Consider the following 21871-nt stretch of genomic DNA (forward strand, 5'->3'; position numbering starts at 1 on the left):
CGCGTGGATACACGCGAGCCAATCGCAACCCGATATAATTCGCGCTCGGCCGGCGACAGCGGTGGGACCCGAATCGCACGACGGCGTAACATGTAACATGTAATTCACCGATTCCGAGGATCGGATCGATCCGCGGATTAAACGGCCGGTTGTGCCAACTGTACGCTTCGCTGTCTCGATCAATTTGCTCTCTTTGAGACTAAAGCGGCACCTACGCGGTCGGTATTGTTGCGCTGTAATTTTGTCGACACCGATATCAATAAGGGCCAAACAGGCGCGACGAACTGTAAGAAAATAATAATAGATACCGCATCGTCAAGTTTACAGTGAGATATCACCGCGGGATATTCCGATTATACGATCGTTAGTTGTCAACAATTCTTAAAATTCGATACGTGTATCTTTAATTGTGTTTAAAATACGGATAGAGATGAAGATAAGATTTCAGTCATCGAAAGGTTAGTTTTATCCGACATCTTTTAACTTTCTTTGTTACGCTACAATATACTATACGACTTGAAAATTAACTCGAATCGATTAATAATCATATGTATTCGTCGTGCAATTCGGGCTTAAATCCGTACAGCTGTCGAAGCCGGCATCTTTGATTTACGTCGGCGTATAACCTCATTTCAGCGACTCTCCTTAGGATTCATTCGGATAATCGCCAACTACCGACTAACAACAGAGTGTGTTGTCTGTTTTTCGATCGTACTTTTTACTTTCTAAGTAAACAAACGCATGCTCGCGCTGTGGAGAAGAAGAAAATCGCAACGTCGGAAAACAAAGTAAAGTATAACGTCGTACATGATATTTTTCAAGGTTCGAAGTTTGCATACAGACAGGATCGGATCCCTGATTTATTAGGCATGCCGCCATTATGCGCGTTGCTGTTATATACTTACACTTGTATCGCGTGGCTATTAGTTTTCCCATCTCGCGGCTTTCTGTCCGATATTACGCCAGATGAACAAATGGAGAAATTATTCCCGAGAGAAATTCAATTCAGCGTGTGTATATTCGAACCTAGATAGATAAAAGATTCTCGAAGACGCGAAGCTGGCGTGCATCGATGCATGTTGATCATTACTGACCATTTTCTCCCAGGTTTCATTGTGCCTTGTAATCGCGTATTCATGTATTCTCAGACGTTGGTCGTTACTTGAATCGCGTCCGTTGTAAATGAATTCGAGTAAACAAAGCTTACGTGACGAGACTAAATTTAAAGATCGATTGATTCGTTTCAGCTCTTGACTTTTATTCATTTTATTATAATATTAATGTCATCATACAAAAGACATATTCTCCAGTTTTTCTTCAGACACGAGAGAATGAATCCGAAACGAATCCTAAGGGGAAACGCTAATCGTTTAAACTTTAAACCATTAGTTCGATGATACATTAATTAACGAAACTGACATTACGATATATTAAAGAAGTGGGTTAAACGCTCTCGGCGGTTTTGTAGACGCGCGAGTGACATCGGGTCGTTGCAGAGGAGAGAGAATCCACGGGGCGCTCGACGACGACGAGGAGGAGAACTTGGAAGCCTCCCCGGAAGTCGGGAGTGCGAAAAATTGCACGGATGCTACCGCGGTGCGGCCCACCCGGTACATCGCGATCGAGAGAGAGTGTGTAGTGTGAGATCAATAATGAGACAGGTGCTCTCATTGGTGTAAAGCGATGCGGCGGAGCTGAGAGTTTTGTCGGGCGGCACTCTAGGGCTCATGAAAAGTGTATCCGGTGTGCGTAACGTCGCCGTCAAGGACCACCGCGTCGCGAGACATTCGAGCGAGTTGTTGGATCAGTGTGATTATTATAATGTAGTGCCAACTTTGCAGATGGATAAACAGGGATGACTGATAATTGCTGGAACTCTGGTGGTGGTGAGTATCATATCATCGTGTCTCATTTTTAGCGATTATTTATCTTCTTTCAAAATTAGCAAAGAAAAAAATGTCGAGGGACATTGATAGATAAACAATTTGAGCGATCGAGAGTGACAGATGTCACGCGAATCGATAATTTGGGAATTTTCCGACACTCTGATGCAAAAATACTAATGTTATTTCGGTTTTATACAATGATTAAGAGTAAAACGCGAGAATTAATTGGCCGACACGTGTCGACTGATCGATCGCTCTTATTGCGAGATGTAGATGATCTCATAAATATGAATATACGAGATGTTAATGCTAAAACTTTGCGGCAAAAACTTATCTTTGTACGTAAAGCGTAATATAAATATATACCGCTGCTAACTTTTATATCCATCTACCCGAACGTGAAAATGTGCGTAAATAGCCTTGAGAATATTTCTCTTTCGCATAAATATTAGGGAAGAATACAATTTTGAAATCTTTTACTGTTATGAAGGTTAAACACACATGTACACACGACGCGCGTTCTTACAAATAGTTTTACATGGACCGTGAAGAGATTTTATTTAAAGATTTCTCATTTTTTCATTTTAATCTTTGTACGTTTCATTCGTGCTAAACGTAGTTTAGTAAACCTCGTGTTATACCGAATTTCATTCACTGAGATATAATATTGAAGGTCTCAGTTATGGCTCTCCTGTATATTCGGCCATGTTTTATTCTATGTAATAAATATAAGTTTGTTATAAGATTACAATCCGTGACACACAAATTGGATGAGTTTGTCACAAGTTTATAATTTTATCTTGTAGCGCAAAGTCCTGCAGAAGGAACTTTCTGCGGAATAAGAGCCCCGCTAAGTCTATAAACCTCGCGGGAACTCTGAACTCTCTCTTTCCGATAATATTACGTTAAACAATTAATGCAATAGATTAATAGCTTTCGATTTTATCGCGGCGAAAAATGCGCAAGTATCGATATGTCGAGAAAAAGTACTCCGTATCCCGGAAACGAAGTACCTGTTATTTATTTATTTATTTTTTTTTTTTACAAAAACTTGTAGGAAAGCGAAAATTATAGCGCAACACGCTTTATTTTTTCGCATCTTGCACCTTGCGTAAAAGCTGCATGCTCATTGATCTCGATAAAATGCGACATTTTCTTGCATCGCGACGAAAATATATACGAAATAAAGAACGCTAAAGTATATTAGATTCTTGCGAAATCATGTCTAATTAGTCATCTTTCTATAAATACTGCTAGTCGTGATAAAAGCGACGATAAAGTCGCTCCCTTCTGGCAGCCGGCGTAATATATTCGGTATCGCGTTCTTATAAAAGTCCGACATACACCGCCGTGAAATGTGGATGTTTTTCTCGATACCAGCAGCGCAGCATCTCGCTGACAGAGATCCAAGTATTCGATGACATACTTTTTCAGAAGCTGCACAGATGCAGCGACGACGATTGACAGACGCGCGCGCGCGCGCGCTCGCGCAAGCATGTGTAATGTAATATAATGTAATTCCTCGATGTTCGTGTAAGCTCGCCCGCCCGCGAAATATCCTGAGCAACGCGCGTCTTACATTGTTGCTAGCTCGCCTCGCTTTCTCCGCGCCTTTTGTAGAACGAATGAAATTCCAGCTGCGCTCGTCGTGACACTTCTTCTTCGACGTAACATCGGCATCACGTAAGAATCGAAAAACAAAAAAAAATTCTCTTGGGGATTTAAAAACGAAAATACGGATCGAAATCTTCGGATCGATCGAGAAGGGACTTCTTTTACGCGAAATGTCAAATTAACCGCGATAATAACGACGCGTAAATTTTTCCCGCGAAGAGATCCGAGTATCCTCCAACTATCCCATAGGTATATGCGAGTCGGCGGCGGCCACTTACATGCTATGTCGTAAAAGTGCATTGTTTTGAGAGTTGCACAATTAAACTCGCGCCTCAACGAACCGCATCTATCTTCTTACGGCGAGTCCATTCGCCTCTATCCCAGGCAGCCACACTACGAATAAAATAGCCTTGCCCTCGTTTTACATGAAAATTGTGGCCGACGACGAGTTCAATGACTGCGCTACTGCACTCGCGCGCGCTCTTCACGCGCCTTCACCCGCTCGGGTTTATTAAGCAGTTGGTTGCATCGTTCTTTTCTTTTTTCGCGCGATCTTCGAGTCTGGCTTTTAATTGTCCATCCCACCGCGAGGGACGCGAATTTTCCCCGTCTCACTTTCTCAATTTGTCCGCGAGAACCGCGAATATTCCCGCGGATCCCATCCGTGGAACGGAAAGATCGATAACCGTCGGTATATAAAAGAACGTGGTTGGTATATAACGCCGCAACGGCCGCGGTCACGCGTCGTGAACGTGTATAATGTCTTTAACGGATTGCAGTGATTCTCGAAAGTAACGGCGGAGCAGTGCGACTCATTCGGTCGTGTGCGCGTTGATAACAGAGTCTCTGTTAAAAACGAGACCGATGGAAACTTGTAGACGCGCGCGGTATATATTTTTTTCCTTCCATGCATCGCATGCGGGCGAGCATCCTGCGATATGTACGTATATATGCAACCAGCTACTTTCTAAAGAATTTTATACCATTTATTGCTCAAAGTTTCAGTCGTAAATAGTAAATTTCCACGGGTCGCAAGCTTGCGCGAGCGGCATTTAAAATCGACAGTTATTATATTTCCGAGAAACTATGTCCTTCGAAAAAAAGTGGAATAAAAGGTTAATTGAATCCCCCGAGGAGAAATTTCTTTTCTCGGATAATCTTATTTCGCGGATAAAAGAGAGGAGAGACGAGTCTCTTTATTTCAAGCGCGAATTATATATATATCGCTTATTCGAGTCGATTTATTTTATGAGACGGACTCTAGATCGCACAATGGTGCGTGGTTTATTCGCGGAGAAGACCGGCGCAAGTTAAATCCAATCCGTTTGATCGAAATATAGATAATGGCCAGCATAACGTGGCCCCGCAACGCTAATTATAGCACTCGGATTGCGCCGTTTACGAGCCGTGGGATGTCCAGTTTATTGCGCGCGCGGTGATCATCGGTGAGCTTTATACCAGTAGTGTCGCAGTAGTCAGGGATGCCAGCGATACCGCACGTCGAAACATGGATAATTATGGTTCCAAAGGTGACGGAAGATAATTCTCTATTCGCGAATTTCCTGTAGCATTTAGGAGGATTTCGAATTCGTAATATCGGACATCGAACGGATTAATATCTCTCCCCCCTTCCTTTCCTCTGTTCGGATACGCAACAGAGATATAGATCATCCCCTTTTGTGATATAATCCGAAGAAGGGAAGGAAAACACGATCGTGATTAAGACATTCCTCTTCGAGAAATTCTCGCCAAGTAGTTTTTTTTCCTTCTTTGATCTCGTGTGAATCGAGCGAAGAGACGATAATAGTAAAAATCGCGATTTCCTGCAATTGCACACGGCGTATATATGTCTATATAATAGCGCCACCCGATATTTAATATCGGCTACCAAGCATACTCGGGAAAAGCTTTCGCGATATTCCGTTTCTCTTTCCGTTTTTTCTTTTTTTTTTCACACGACCGATTCTTGCTTAATCTCTTTCTCGATTTACTCGATTTTCTCGCTCTTTACACACACATATCTCCTCGTTCTCCTCTTTATTCTAATATCGCATCAATTTCGAATCAATCAGCATCTCGGGCGCATCATCCGCACACGCGATATATTAGACCTTGGATATCTTTCTCCAATTCTTATCGGTAGATTCCTCCGTGTTTTTCCACCAACGCCACGGGCAAAAGGTCGGAGTGTAATTCGCTGTGACTTGTTGTTCCAGGCGCTGGCGTCAAGATGGAGCACTTTCAGGCCACCCTGGACCCAAGGAAGCAGGAATTATTGGAGGCCCGCTTTCTCGGAGCAAGGGTGAGCTCTCTATAGACGCGCACGCGTTCTTTCTTTCTCTCTCTTCTATTCTTTTATCCCCCTCCCCCCAACCTCCGGTCAAAAATATTTTTTCTTTTCATCGTTTCGTCGTCGTCGACGTCGTCTCAAACGCGAAGAGAGTCGATATTACAAAATATAGCGAGGATCAAACGATCGAATAACTTGCTCACTACACACATACATATACATAAACAATAAATAGTATATTTAATTACTAATATGTTATATATATGGAAAACATTATTTGCAAAAGTTGACTAGAAACAATTCCGATGCGAAACTGCGACAAAACAACTTTGAGAAAAATACGATGCGAGGTAAACGCGAAGAAATTGTGAGATGGATGCTGAGTGATGTTTATATGCAATTAATATTAAACTGCTTGACTACTCGTGCCCTTTATTTGATCAATTTTTTAAATCAGTCGTAATCTTATCTTGACAATCATCGTGATCTTGAGAACCATGTCTCGTATGTTTCGAGAGCTTGAAAAAAAATCGGTCGGCCATCGTGAATTCGATGACACATTACGCGCGAAAGGCTATTGTTCCGACACAAACCACTGTTACTGATTATTGTAACATGTGTTTGATCGTTATCCTTATTATTGTTTCGTCTATTTCGAGCATTGATTTTGTCATTCTTTCGCGTCGCGAATTTTTTAATGTCAACCGTCTTTAAATTGTATGTTCTTTTTGCAATTTTAATCTTTTTTTTCACGATGGTTATCACCGATTGTTTTATTTCGCAATGAGCATATTTTTTACCGCACGATTTCTCGATGAGCATTTTTTTTCAATGGAAGCATCTTGCGATTTTAAACAAGTGGACATTACGCGATGACAGATCATCCGCTAAGCGACATTCGTTTAGTAGATTATCGCTTACTCTATTGACATACTATCGTCTTATCGATTTCGAAGTCAACTGAAACGAGTAATTAGCTGACGCACGTGATCGTGTAGTAGTTGTCGCACATTGGAGCTTTAGATTTCGTCCGCAAATTTTCTTTATCGCTTTGTCGCGCGTTTATTCGCGGGGTAGGCTATGTATCAACTCTAATCTCGACGCTCTTATGACGAAACCGCGGCGTTTAAATTGTCACGCATGTTGTCGCAACGTAATTGCTCTTGTTTTTCTTTTTCTCCCTTTCTCTTTAAAAAGGAATATAATTAAAATTGTAAGATGTTTTTACCGCTCATCGAAAAATTATGCGACAGAGAAATGTTTATCCGTTATATAGGATAAAGCGAAACTGGAAAACGACATATATTATCTTTGATAATGATTGAAAATAACTCTCGCTTCTCGAACAACGATAAACTCTCTCCGAAAAAGGTATCGATACAATCAAATTTGTAACTCTCTCGTAGATTCGAAAGCAACGTAAATGTGGATTGATAAGATCGATACGAGCCAAAACGCGACGACATTGATAAACAATTCTTTTATCCAAACGATTGAACTTTCGAAATCATTTTGATTATCATCAAATCGTGTGTGCAACTTGCTCTTTTATATTTAATTATTTAATTACACAATTTTACAAAGTATTTATGTACAAAAATGTCCAAAAATGATTCTAAAAATTCAATTGTTTGAATGAAATAATTATTTGTCGATATCGATGTTTTTGCTCGTATTGGTACGATATTTGCATTATTCCATGACATTGTTAAATTTAAACATTCTCGGCCAAATTAATTTATATAATACAATCTTTGCGCGCGAGGGATCGATCGCACATTACGAGTCTAATTCTTTTCTCCCGAAGAGACGACTCATTTGTGTACACGTCGACTCTATTTTCGGCAAATTACGACATCATGTATACAGAGTGTCCCAAATGAATAAACTATAATACAAACTGAAGGGAGATACGTCTCGTACACAGTGGTAATCGTAATCTTGTATCGATTTAACGCGATAGAATTAAAAAAAAAAATCTTCTCGATATCGAGCGTGTAGAGCTTTCGCTCGTTCGAAATTACTTCTTCGAAACTACTTGGAAAAATATCCTGCACAGAGGGGATACATTACGTGCTCGGTGTAAAAACTTGCTCCGCGAATAATGCAATATTTACAACGATCCGCCTATATCGATCGCGTTTGCATTTATTCAGACGTTGAGTATTCGCGTCTCACGATGACGTAACGTCGACAAAGAAGTATTGACAAGCGAATATCATCATCTGTGTACGCTTTAGCGGTATTATTAAATACGCGATAGTTCGCGCGTCCCCGTACATCTCCATTTTTGGAACGCCAGGCACAATCGTGATTGGCTCTTATTTCTAAATCAGATATATCACATCGGGAACGGGATTTCAATAATAATACTTAGTTGTCCCAGAAATGGAATCATGCGGGATCGATGAGAGTTAAATGCGTGCAGAACTACTCTAGCGGAGTATAATACACATCCTATATAGTTGCATCGATGCATTCGCGTACGTCCCTATACGTCTCTCTGAATGCGCGAAAAGTAGAAGAATCTCTCGGACTCGTCGAGAAGAAGGGCAAGAAGTAAAAGCGGATCGGTTCCCCTGACACTCCGTATACATCCGATCAGCGACGTTGCCGGGTCACTCGCACGTAAGATCCAGCGGAGTAACGTATACATTTTGCATCCGTCACAACCGCGTCGTCGTCATCCGTTCCGGCTTTGAGCCTTCGTCGAGAGTCACCGAGAGCCTCCGCTCGTCGTTATTATCGTTACATCGCATCCGAAGCGGCGCGGCCGACACGAAAAGGTGTGGCCAATCGCGGCGCACCGTGCAATCGGCCCGCGTGCTATCGGAAGCACAGGCGGCTGGGGTCGAGCGCGACGACGTCACGTGGCGCTCTCACTTAGAGCACGGCAGTCAAGTGCGCGAGCCCGACGCGCTGCGGGAGGGTAAGAGGGAGGGCTTAAGGGTGCTCTCACATGGTTGACGACGTCACGTCTGATATTCTCTTTCCCTCTTTGTCTCTCGTGTTCTCTCAGTGTCAACGTATTACCAACCGTGTTCACAGTTACAGCCGTGTTACTAGGTCTGTTCGTGTTGACTGAACTCGCTGCACTAGTTCAGAGGTTATCTTTTTCCTTTCAATGTCGAGGAAAAAAGATAGACTCTGAACTAGTGCAGCCAGTTGAGTCAACACGAACAGACCTACTATCGGCGTTTGTTCCTTTTTCGGCCGCACTTTGTACACGATATGATTCTCTCTCCTCCCCTTCTCGAGATCCTGATTTTATACACGATGTCTAATTTTAGTCCAAGGATCGCCGAGATAAATGTGACGACGATCGCTACGCGTGAAAGTCGCTTGATGAAACTTGTAAAGTGGCTGCGCCTTAAGTAAGACGTATCGACGTATCTCTCAAATATATTTCGCCCGCGACTTGTCCAGAATCGCCATCGATTTTCTTCGCGTTGGAATAAACGAGAACGTTACTTTCGCGATAATAGGGAACGTAAGCTAGATTTATAAGATGTAATTGCTACTATCTTTATTTCGCTACCTTCCGCTTCTCCTTCGGCATTGTTGAAACAGAATCCGCTTCGTATCCCGTGTATGCATATATCTCTTTGTTCACGGTCGGTTGTCCTTTTTCGTCCTTTCGCCGAAGGACAAATGAAATGTGCGTGCGCGCATAAACGCAGTTTCATCTACCTACACCCACGCGACTGCGCGATGATGCAGCATGCACCGGCGTGCGACCGAAACTCGGCGGAGCTTCTTGCATCGCGGTTAGGAATGTCACGGTTTCTTGCGTCGTGGCAAAAATCGAGACTTGTTCCCGTTCTCGTATGCTCTCAACGGGAATGCGCGTCTCGAGATTGCATCTCGAAGCCATATTAAACTATATATATCGCAGAAATATCGTTCTCCTTATGTGAACCTGCAGTTGGAAATTAATCGGAACGGTTGCGTTCCCTTTTTATTGGCATAAAAACCGGTTTTTCGGTCGAAATCTATTAATCGCGAAAGTTCCCGTTTATCTTTGCCTCGTATTTTGTATATTGACCATAACAGTCTCCTATAAAAGGCAAAGGAGGAAAGAAATTACGCATCGGTCGCTCGGCCGCCGTCCAACGGCAAAGATTTATACCTGTCTGTCCCTGCCCGTTGGAAGTGAGAGACCTAAGTCGTTGTCCCTCCTCTACTAGTACTGCTTGTCTACTAACCGTTTATACAACGCAGTCTCCCCTATTTGTAGAGACCCTAGAGGCCGCAAAGGTTTGTGGCTATTTATACAATGTCGAATCAAGCCTTCGTAGCGTCTTCGTTATACGATTGTCTCATCGCGTTGACTCGTAATCGCGACTGTTCGCAGATCGTTCGTAAGCTGATTGAAACATGATCGATTCTTTCCAAAGTATTTGGATAAGACAGGTCGAGGCTTAAAACTGCGAATGTTTGAATTTGTTAGTATTATTTCGAGAATGATTGTAATTTCGTATATCGTTAATTCAGTAGTCTCGAAATGAGTCGAATGACACGCCACGATCGTTCTATATCCAACTATTTCTGTCCGTTCGTCGAACTACATCGAATCTTGGTTCATATACGTCGTGTCTCTTTCCGGGACACCCGATGTATGCGTGCGAGCACGGAAGGAATCCGTAGGTACCCGACATTTTGCAGTACTGTTCGTACCGGCGTGACGACGGCATAGGTAGTTTCCAAGCGCGAGCATCATCCCTTCGTTTCCCTTCCACTTGGCCCAATATTCTCATCCTTATCTAACTCATCCCTCCCGTTTCCCCTCTCTTCCCCTCTGCCTTCCTCGCCACATCCGCTCACATCCGCAGCGTCTCTTGCAACCCCACCCCTATTAGTTATTTTCTCGACGAGTCTCTCGCTCTCTCGCTCTCTTCTTCTCTCCTCTCCTCTCCTCTCCTCTCTTCTATTCCTCCCCCTCTTCCCTGCATACTCTCATTCTTCTTCCCCCCCCTCTCTCTCTCTCTCTCTCTTTTGGAGTCACCTCTGTTGGTCTCCACATCCTTCGAGGATCGATCGAGAGGAGCCCAGCACTCTGTATATATGTATATATATCCATTTCCAACCCCTTTCTCCCCCCTTCCCCCCTTTCGACTCCCTGTCGATTCCATTTGCCCAAAGTCCGCATAGAAACCCGACGTTCTCCATGTAAGTTACAGCGTTAGATATCGCTGTAGAAGCATTCGTCCGCCGTATCCTGTATCCAAACGGTCTGTAATTAACCCTTTAGATTCTGAATCGAATCTCCGATTTGATTCGCGCCGAGACAGATTGCAAAAGTACGAATAATCAAAAGCCTGACTTTAAGAGTTGAAATATATAAAATCCGATGACCTAACACAAAATTGTCGAAATATTTTAGATATCTCAGATGTCCAATAATAGCTTTCACGATTATTTTTTTCTTTTTTTTTTCGTCCTGGACGTCATAACGGTGGCGAGAATTATCGACGTAGGTACTATCGACTTTCTTAATAAGTGCCATTGTAATCCAATGAAGAGTCTAAATCCCGCTGAGCTTCGCTATCTGCGGTCCATTCCGATCAATTAATTATGATACTTTCATTTCGCTATTGTGCAACTGTCAAAACTGACGTTTCGCTCGGTCACTGCCTAGATCTTTATAAAAGTCTTAATCCTTCAACTAATTCGATAAGATTCATAAGAAATATATACGAGATATTATTTCATTCAATCGGAGCCGTTAAAGATTCACCAAACTTGCTCGAAATTTACTCAATAATTCGCTGTATTTTACACGCTCTTACAATAATAGTAAAACTGCACAAACAGAAGAAGTTGCTGAAGTCGAGACTGTCAGGTTGGCAATGATCGAGCGAGCTTTCGTCGCATTGTGTTGCCGCTCCTTCAATACATGGCGGTTGCATAGTGATATCAATGATCGCATAATAGCAAATGATTTAAGAGCTTGCTTGCGTCGTACATGCATATGTATGTATGTGTATTTTATTCGTACGAGCAAATTCACGTTACGCACATGCGATGCTAGTTTACGATTTTTATCGGTTCGATTATTCACTTATTAAGTCACTTGATCGTCAGTAATTTTGCAGACGCGTCTCCTCCTGGTATTTCGAGGTATCTCGTCATTCGCTGTAAATCGGAATCATTTAAAGATACGCTATTCTATACATCGTTAAAGATTTCCAGTTAGCTGTAACTACTCGTTCACCCTGTAGAATGCAATACAGTATTTAGTATATACGCGCGTCGTACGTATACGTAGTGTACGTACTTGCTATCGATCTCAGACCTTAATAGGTATAAAGTTAGCGTCTAGAGTCGGCGTGTTATATCAGCGTCCTGTGGCCCGGTGTCTTCTGGCAAATGCATCCAGTAACAATATGGCAGCTCCAATCGCCTTGAAATACTCCCGCGGATGATTTTCTCTCAAACTTTAAGAATCAATCTCTCGATTTTTCCATCGAAACAGAATGTTTCCATTTCCATTCTGTTTCGATGAAAAAATTATTGAGAGCGATTTGCATATATGTATATTAAAAATATAATTAATATATGCATATTTAATCTATAAATATATATGTATATATATATATATGTGTGAATGGACACTTTGATGCAAACTATGTTATTATATTTTCTCTATAGCCGCCGTTAAAATCGAAGAATTGAATAAACGACAGAAGTTAAACGTCTCGTGAATTAATCGCAATTAATTACGCGCGAAACTCAGCCCGGATAATCGCGCTCGCAGGAATTTTATTAATCGACTAGCAAAACGGCAAGCGATATATCGCACCGGAAATACGACTAGTATATACGATAGTCACTGATTAGGAGAACGTATCAGAGAATCGCGTTCATTAATGAGGGCCCCGCGCCATGTGTTGCAGTGTGTACATCGATGATTCGATATCGTCGTAAATAAGAAATTCGGATAATAAGTCGCGGTCGCTGAAATGCCAGTCGAATTAACATCCTCATTATCTGTTTGCTCGTTAATGGCGTTAATTATCGCGGCGCGCGATCCGAAAATCCGGATTTACAGAGAGCGAGATACAAAAGGTAAAGCTGAAAACTGACATAATCGCGGAAAATCGAAAGTTATCGCATTCATTTCAATTGTCATCGCGTCATCATTTAATCGCGTAGACGCGATTTGACTTTGATTTTTAATTCAACATCAGTTTAGTCAACTGCGTGAATAAACGGAGAATCCGTTGAAATGAATCGAGTAACGACGTTACGAATTCCCCATTGATATTCTTATTCCGTATCTTTGCACGTTTGCATCCTCTATTTATAAGTCGTGTTATGACTGCGGTACGAGGGAAACGCAATTTCCCTACTAACAACGGAATCTCTCCCTCAAGCATATTTCGTATTTTCATACTAAATAGTTAGACGGAATTTTTGTCCATCTATTCTGCAAATTTTAAATTTTTTCTTTAACATAAATTCTCATCCGATTAAGAACAACGTGTTAACTTTGGCTTCGGAATTCATTTACATATCCTGTCAGATCATATGTTCATCCGAGATGCATTAAAACGATCGAGAATCATTTAGAGAATCTAGACGGAACCGTGTACTTATTACTATTTACCGTGTACTATTTACTTGGACGCGACTCTCTCTCTCAATGCGGGTTTTCGCGGTACACGAAAGAATTCGCCGCAAGGTCGACGAAGGCGAAGCGGACGGAAGGAACGGAAACGAGAGGCGGAGGGCGAGACGGACGGAGGAGAGTGAGGTCGATGGAGGCGAAAGGGGACGAGCAGGGGTGTTATTGCGTGGTAGTGTGGTTAAACGTATTGATCCCAATCACTACGATATGTCCAGGCTCCGCTTTGCTGCGAACACTATGGCCGGGTCATCGTCGGAAAGCGAGATTTCGCGACTCGAGTTGCGTGTTGTCGGTTAAGGATAGAAAAAAAAAAAATTATCTGCCACGAAAGATTCCGACACCAATTTTCATCGGTCGTAATAACATTGAATCGACCTTTACCTTTAAGCTACGTGGTACACTCGGTTAATTTTACCGTTGATTCTATATACAACGAAATATTTAACGGCGTATTTATTTTCCCTCGACACGAAGAGCCACGTGCATCGAGGTAGACGATTGAATAAAATTATTAGAAACTTTCTCGTTTTTATATCGGTTCATGAATGAATAGACCTTTATAAGCAACATTCTGGTCTACATTCACTTTGAAAGCGAAAATTTATCCCTAGGAGAGAGCGAGAGACCAATTCTCTGTGTCTTTTCGTAGCAAGAATACTTCAAGACCTCGAGAAATGGAAATCGCCGATCGATGACGAGGTATCGCGAGAACGAGACATGGCGAGAACGTAGTCGACGCTTACGTAATGGCCTTCGGGCGCTTTTAAGGCGTACGTAAGCAAGCAAGCAAGCAAGCAAGCACCATGCCGCGTCGCTCTCCGCGATTAATCGGAGCACGCGGAGACACGTGATGTAAAAAAATCTGGCAACAGCGTGTGCGCGTACCGTGGTTGTCCCTCCGCATATTCGTAATAATGCCGCTTCGCGTCGCGTCGCCGCGAGTTGGGCACGAGCGTTACGCGCGCTAATTGGACCCCGCGCATTATCGGGCTCGTCAATCGCGACTCTCTTTCCCTGTCTCTCATCTTTCGTCTCTTTTCATCCCCTTACGATTACATTTAATTATCTTGCGATGACACTAATTTTTCGACCCTAAATCGAAGACCTCTTTTAAAATTTTGACAATTGATATATAGGTATAATTTATCTAATTGAATTAATGACAAACTCTATCAAATTTTCATTTATCTTTGATTTGCTTATTCTTCATTTCTCTCGAGTATAATTGAGCTGATCTGTTGTATTGATATATAATTTAGAACTAATTGCTAGGTTTTATGAATGGGGAAAAATTGTACGTTTGTCTTATTTTGACAGAATAACAGCTGATTTTGTGAGTGAAATGAGCTTGGTGCTCTTTCGTGAATGCGCTAGAGAATTCCGTGAGAAGCTTCTGGTTTTGCGATCGATGTGACGCGCTCTCTGCGGCAAACTGTTGGTCGCCGTAGGTTTCCCGCTGGACCAATAGGGTTTCGAAAGAAATTACTGTGTATTCTGCGCGATATTTATTAATGAGAAAAGTTTTGTCGCGACACGAAATAAATTGCGTGCACTAAAAAGAAATTAATTAAAAAAATTTCTAAATTTTTTTTCAGCGACAAACTACGAGAAAAATGCATTGCTAATATTTTATTAAACCGCGATATTTTTTTTTCGTTGCTTCTCAAAGTGAAAACAAAACATCTTTATGATTTTCGATCGCAAAATTGCATCTCACCTTGAAAAAAAATCTATTTCGCAAAATGTCAAAAGAATAGCACGATTTTATTGATAGACATCGCGTCCTTGCAATCTCTTTCTCGCGTCAAAACTGATTTCATATATCGCCCGATTATAAGATGCCCGAGGAAAATGTGTGACGAGAGCAAATATTGGAAGCGACGTTACCGAAAGCGATACGCGTTGTACGAACTTTCCGGGAGTATCTCCGGCCGGAAACCGCCCCCCCCCCTCTCCCTTCTTCCCGTGGATGAGTTCTCCCGAAGGCCCCGGCCGTCCACCGCGTAACAACATTGTCGTCATAGTCGGTAATGCAGAGACTCGTGGCGCAAGTCGATATGAGAAAACCACCCCTCTCGCGCGCGTACCGCACGAGTGGCGTGCATGCAATAGCGTAACACCGGTGAGAGACCAGACGGTCGGTCGACGTGCCGCCTATTTATATACACTCCGCGCCCGCCGTCCAGTCGAGCGGCGACGATCGTGTCGCGTCGTCTCGTGTCGGGAGGAACCGAAAGCACGCTCGTTCTCTCTCTCTTCACTCCCTTCTTCTTCTCCGTCCGCCCGCGCCGTCAGCTGCACCTGCCGCGCGCCGCCACCACCCGCCACTCATTCGCCACTTGGGACGTAGCCGCCGAGGGCGACGGTTCGCGCCTCTCCTCTCTCGCGTTCCCGGCTCAGCTGCTGTGCGACAGGATGCCTGCGTTTGTTCGCTGGCGCGCAACGATAACGGAGTATCTGGTTCACCGTCCGCGCAGGATCAGTTGCACCGGCAACCTTGGTTAATTAAGCCCGATTAGCGATTTCCTGCCCCCCTCTCTCTCTCTCGATATATCGTCGTTGCCCCAGTTTTGTGATAGATCCCTCTAGCACACGTTGACATTTCGTTGGCTCGTATAGAAACACCGGTAATATTCCACGGCGTAATTAACGCGCGCTCAAACTTTACTTGGGTTGTTTTTCTAAAGATTAAAGAAGTTACGCCACGATATTAACTTGTATTTTCGCGAGATTATAATTTGACGAAATGCAAATGGAAATTTCTGAAATAACATGTCCGAGATTTTAATTTATCGTAATAAAGCGAAATGATCCGCGCTTCGATTTGACCCCGCGACCGTTTAGCCGAGTGCGGGAGGCAAACATTCCTCTCCCCCTCCCTTCCGCGATCGATTAATCACCGGGACACGCCAAAGGGCACTGAAAACATACTTTTCACGAGCTACTTGCATCCCCCGCGTGCGGACACGCGGAAATCGAGTGGACACTTCTCTCCTATAGCCTACTTCCGGGGGGTTGAAAGTTGCCCTCGATTCTTTTCTGCCCGCTGCGCATTTTTGCCTCGATAGGTCGTCGCATCTCGACTCTCATCGAAAGAAGACTCTTCTCCCCTTTCTTCTTCGTCGCTTTATTGTTCGCGGCTCGCATCTTTCTCGCTCTGCCTTGTGCATCGTTCTCTAACCCCCTTCTCTCTCCACCCCCTCGCTTGTGCTCGGTAGCGAACACTCGTGCGAATTCGGCCTAATCGGGCCGTCTCGTCTGTCGGGCGAGAATGCACGAACGCCACGCGCGATGCCGCAAGCTCTTCTTAGCCGTGGGCGTGATTGGCCGACTGAACAATGAAGCGGACGGCGGGGCGACACAGCGCGAGAGCATCGATAGGGAGAAAGAAAGAGAGCGAGAGGAAGGGGAGTCGAAATCTCCTCCGCGGGCGAAGGCCAGCAAAATTCATTGCGGATAATATACGCGCCGTTACCGCGCGTATTAATCTGTTTATCCGGCAGGGAGTTTTGGCACGCGGTGTAGAGTGGATCGGACGCGAGACGCGAGAAGACTCGGCAAATATACCGGAGGAACTCGTTCGACCATTACGCTTTCGTGTTTTATTTTCTTCACGGAAATTAATATCTTATTTTCTAAGAATAACATAGATATGAATATACTTGTACAATGACTCATATACTTCTCCCCTTGAATCTCGATAAATATTTTATCTGTAAAAAGATAAATCAGCAAGTTGTACATTTTTCTAAAAATTCCACACGCTATTTGCATTCTTAACGCTCGTGATTCCATTCGCCATGATGTAATTGCAATGCAAATACTATATAGCTCTAGAGCTTATACGGTTGGCAACGCTGGTGCGTATGAATTTGCGGATCGTTCCTCGTCCTTCTGCTCTCTCTCGTCGTGTTGTAGTCCTGCGAGAATACACGAGTGCTGCCGAGTTCCTCCGATTACGGGACGCGGTTGACCGAGGAGGGTGAAGGGCACTGTCCCGATGCTACACCCCTGGTAGGGTGACCTCCGTTTGTTCCCCGTTCCGCACTTCGAAGAAACTCGATAGCTGAACGCGACTCGGCTGAGCTCTCGCTTTTTGAGAGCGCGAAGACGCGACACCCAGAGAAACGGCTGTTCGCGAATATCAAGCTTCGTGTCGCGCGAATAGATCCTTGAGAAGCTGAAAAAATATTCTAATCTTATATCGGGACTTATGATTTCGAATAGAATTTTTCATCAACCCTTTAGTAATCAATTTTTCAATTTTAATCAAAACGAGACCGCTCTTTCAAGGGATACGATATTTCGTTTGGAAGTGTCCGGGAAAAGAAAGCATTGTTACATCATTTATTATGTTCGATAATCACTGGTCGAAAATCGTATGATGAATGTATCTGCGTCAATTGCAAATCGATATATTTCAAATAATATTCCCCTCTCGAGAAGGATTCTCGCTTCCTTCGAAATGTATATCCCACAAAGGCGCTACGTGACCTACAGTCTCGCAAGCGAGGGAGATTCATAAACGCAGGCAGACAGGCAAGCAAGCAAGCAAGCAAGCAACTCGGTGCATGTCCCCCGTATTGATCCTTTCGATAGTAAGTGGGCACTACGCGCATTGTATGGAAGGTTTCTACATACCTACCTACCAACCTTGGGAACGCCGAATACATACAGGCAGCGTATAAGCGACGAGCGAACTCTCCCGGTGCCTTCCTGAGAAATCTTTCTCTCTCTTTTCTTTATACGTGTATGTGAGAGCGGTTAGTGTTTTTCCAGTCTTCCCCATGATCGTTACGGCGGACCATCGGTTCTTGGAACTTCGAAACTGGTATCGTTGCCTCTCTCAGACTTTTTACGAATCGCCGCGCATCCTTCCGCGCAACGCCTTCTAATGTGTCTACCGAGTGTCTCAATAGAATAGAAATTTCAAGCCTCGACAAGACTTTTGTTGCGCAAGTCGATCGAAAATATTGTGAGTAACGCTACGAATATTTCACTACGAGTTTCTACGAATATTGGGAAAATAATCCTTTTTGCTGACACCCCTGACGATTCAAATCGAGTAGTTGTCGTGCTTGAAAGAGCGGTCTTTATTAGAGAATACTGGCTATTCTATCATTCAGAAATACTGCAACAGTCGTTCGTACATGAGTTCTGCGAGAATCAAATTCTCGTCGAACTAAAGTTTCAGGGATGCATTTGGAAATGAGACGCGTGTCATCATAAATTATATGACGACCCTGGACCAGACACAAGGCATCCCTGGACCATATCTTAAAAATTCGCATGCTAAGATCCCGGGTTTCCGAGAGCAGTCGGAGAGAGAGAGTTAATCGGTTCGAGGTATCCTCGCGGCGAGCGAAGCGGCGACCAAGAGAGACGGCCGAAACGAACGAACGAACGGGGGCGAAAGGACGACAGGCCACTTTGAGAGATGTTGCATCGTGCAACACGGTAACGGGAGACGCCCAGAGCCCCGCAATCTGCATTACCGCCGTTCGCTTTTACCGCCACATTGAATTTCTTTCGCCGACTGCTGATATATCGACGCCTGAGTAGTGGAGCGAAGCAGACAGCGAAAATACTTGTCGCGGCTTTCCCTCCTGGGCCCCTCAGCCCCACGTTTCGTTAACGCTCGCGTGTCATCTCGCTCCGTTCCGTCCGCGCGCCGCGCCGTTCCGTCAGCGATATGGCAGATAGGAATGCTCGTCCAAGTATCGATATCGACTTCTTGATATTAGGTGTATCTCGTACATAATACAATACATTAACGATTCAAGGAGTGATACTGCGAATTTTCAATGACTCGCATCGTGAAAATTCCGGTATACCCTTGTCCCATTGTATATAATTGGTCAGAGATGGCTCGGTAGTTCTCTATTCTATAATCAAATTTGTCGTATCATTGATGCTATTATGTTTCACTCATAGTCAGATGACGACACATTTATTAAAAGATCTCAAGTAGAATAGCTCGAAGGAAGGAGATATTGGAGCAGAAAGAATTTGAAATCTTCACTGATAAAAAAACCCCTATTAAGCTGGCCCCACCACCAACGCCAAATAAAGTCGCACCTATCGATTAATTTAGTGCTAATTATGTGCTAATTTGTTGCCGTAGTCCGGATTTTGTCGCTCAAACCGTTTAGCAGGAATTAATGTTCAAAGTGGGGGGGCTGGCTTGACATTAAGCTAGCCCCCCCCATAGTGAAAAAAAAATCGCACCTATCAATTAATTTAGTGCTAATTATGTGCTAATTTGTTGCCGTAGTCCGGATTTTGTCGCTCAAACCGTTTAGCAGGAATTAACGTTTAAAGTGACATTAAGCTAGCCCCCCCCATAATGAAAAAAATATATAGAATGCTCCGCGCCGTGTCAAGTAAAAGTAACTCTAAAAATGTGTTGATCCTTCGTTTTTGGTATCAAAATAATCTACAGACAGTGTACTAACCAAATAAATGCAAAACTGAATTTGTTGCTCGATTTTAACTATCAAAACGCGACGCTTTGTCGCCACGGAACACATACGTCGCGCGGAAATATATCATAAAATTAATAAAAAAATTAGTTGCTCGGCTGTTTTTGGTATTAAGATGATCTACAAACAATATTCTAACTAAATAAATGCAAAACCGAATTTGTTGCTCGATTTAAACTATTTAATTAAAGACTTTGTCGCCGCGGAACATATATGTCGCGCGGAAAAATATCATAAAATTGATAAAAAAATTAGTTGCTCGGCTGTTTTTGGTATTAAAATGATCTACAAACAATGTACTAACTAAATAAATAAGAAATTGAATTTGTTGCTCGATTTAAACTAATTAAAAACGAGACTTTGTCGCCGCGGAACATAAGTCGCGCGAAAATATATAATTAAAATGATAAAATAATTTGTTGCTCGGCTGTTTTGGGTATAAATATATTCTACAAACAATAAACTAACTAAATAAATAAGAAATTGAATTTGTTGCTCGATTTAAACTATTTAAAAGCGAGACTTTGTCGCCGCGGAACATATAAGTCGCGCAAAATCTCGTTTTTAATTAGTTTAAATCGAGCAACAAATTCAATTTCTTATTTAATTAGTTAGTACATTGTCTGTAGATTATATTTATACCCAAAACTGCCGAGCAACAAATTATTTTATCACTTTAATGATATAAATTCGCGCGACTCATATGTTCCGCGGCGACAAAGTGTCGTTTTTAATTAGTTTAAATCGAGCAACAAATTCAATTTCTTATTTATTTAGTTAGTACATTGTCTGTAGATTATAGTTATACCCAAAACTGCCGAGCAACAAATTATTTTATCACTTTAATGGTATAAATTCGCGCGACTCATATGTTCCGCGGCGACAAAATCTCGTTTTTAATTAGTTTAAATCGAGCAACAAATTCAATTTCTTATTTATTTAGTTAGTACATTGTCTGTAGATTATATTTATACCCAAAACTGCCGAGCAACAAATTATTTTATCACTTTAATGATATAAATTCGCGAATTTATACCATTAAAGTGATAAAATAATTTGTTGCTCGGCAGTTTTGGGTATAAATATAATCTACAGACAATATACTAACTAAATAAATAAGAAATTGAATTTGTTGCTCGATTTAAACTAATTAAAAACGAGACTTTGTCGGCGCGGAACATATGAGTCGCGCGAATTTATATCATTAAAGTGATAAAATAATTTGTTGCTCGGCAGTTTTGGGTATAAATATAATCTACAGACAATGTACTAACTAAATAAATAAGAAATTGAATTTGTTGCTCTATTTAAACTGATTAAAAACGAGACTTTGTCGCCGCGGAACATATGAGTCGCGCGAATTTATATCATTAAAGTGATAAAATAATTTGTTGCTCGGCAGTTTTGGGTATAAATATAATCTACAGACAATGTACTAACTAAATAAATAAGAAATTGAATTTGTTGCTCGATTTAAACTATTTAAAAGCGAGACTTTGTCGCCGCGGAACATATAAGTCGCGCAAAATCTCGCTTTTAAATAGTTTAAATCGAGCAACAAATTCAATTTCTTATTTATTTAGTTAGTTTATTGTTTGTAGAATATATTTATACCCAAAACAGCCGAGCAACAAATTATTTTATCACTTTAATGGTATAAATTCGCGAATTTATATCATTAAAGTGATAAAATAATTTGTTGCTCGGCAGTTTTGGGTATAAATATAATCTACAGACAATGTACTAACTAAATAAATAAGAAATTGAATTTGTTGCTCGATTTAAACTAATTAAAAACGAGATTTTGTCGCCGCGGAACATATGAGTCGCGCGAATTTATACCATCAAAGTGATAAAATAATTTGTTGCTCGGCAGTTTTGGGTATAAATATAATCTACAGACAATGTACTAACTAATTAAATAAGAAATTGAATTTGTTGCTAGTACTCTGCGTTGATACCACTGCTT

The 21871-nt window shown here is 42.2% G+C and overlaps 1 protein-coding gene across 3 annotated transcripts in view; it reads left to right on the plus strand.

The window, feature by feature from the left end:
- Tlk (Tousled-like kinase) overlaps positions 1 to 21871 on the plus strand; it is a 43305-nt gene that overhangs the window by 1374 nt on the left and 20060 nt on the right. For 2 of the 3 annotated variants that reach the window (XM_083047310.1, XM_083047311.1), the window contains exons 2-3: positions 1469 to 1886; positions 5717 to 5802. In XM_083047310.1, the coding sequence (XP_082903436.1) occupies positions 1856 to 1886; positions 5717 to 5802 (117 nt within the window). In that variant the 5' untranslated portion in view covers positions 1469 to 1855. The remainder of the gene's footprint in view (positions 1 to 1468; positions 1887 to 5716; positions 5803 to 21871) is intronic. The other variant, XM_083047313.1, reaches the window with a different exon arrangement.

This window comes from Prenolepis imparis, unplaced genomic scaffold, assembly GCF_030444845.1.
Source record: "Prenolepis imparis isolate NDT839.2.m4 unplaced genomic scaffold, iyPreImpa1.0 SCAF_9, whole genome shotgun sequence".
NCBI lineage: Eukaryota > Metazoa > Arthropoda > Insecta > Hymenoptera > Formicidae > Prenolepis > Prenolepis imparis.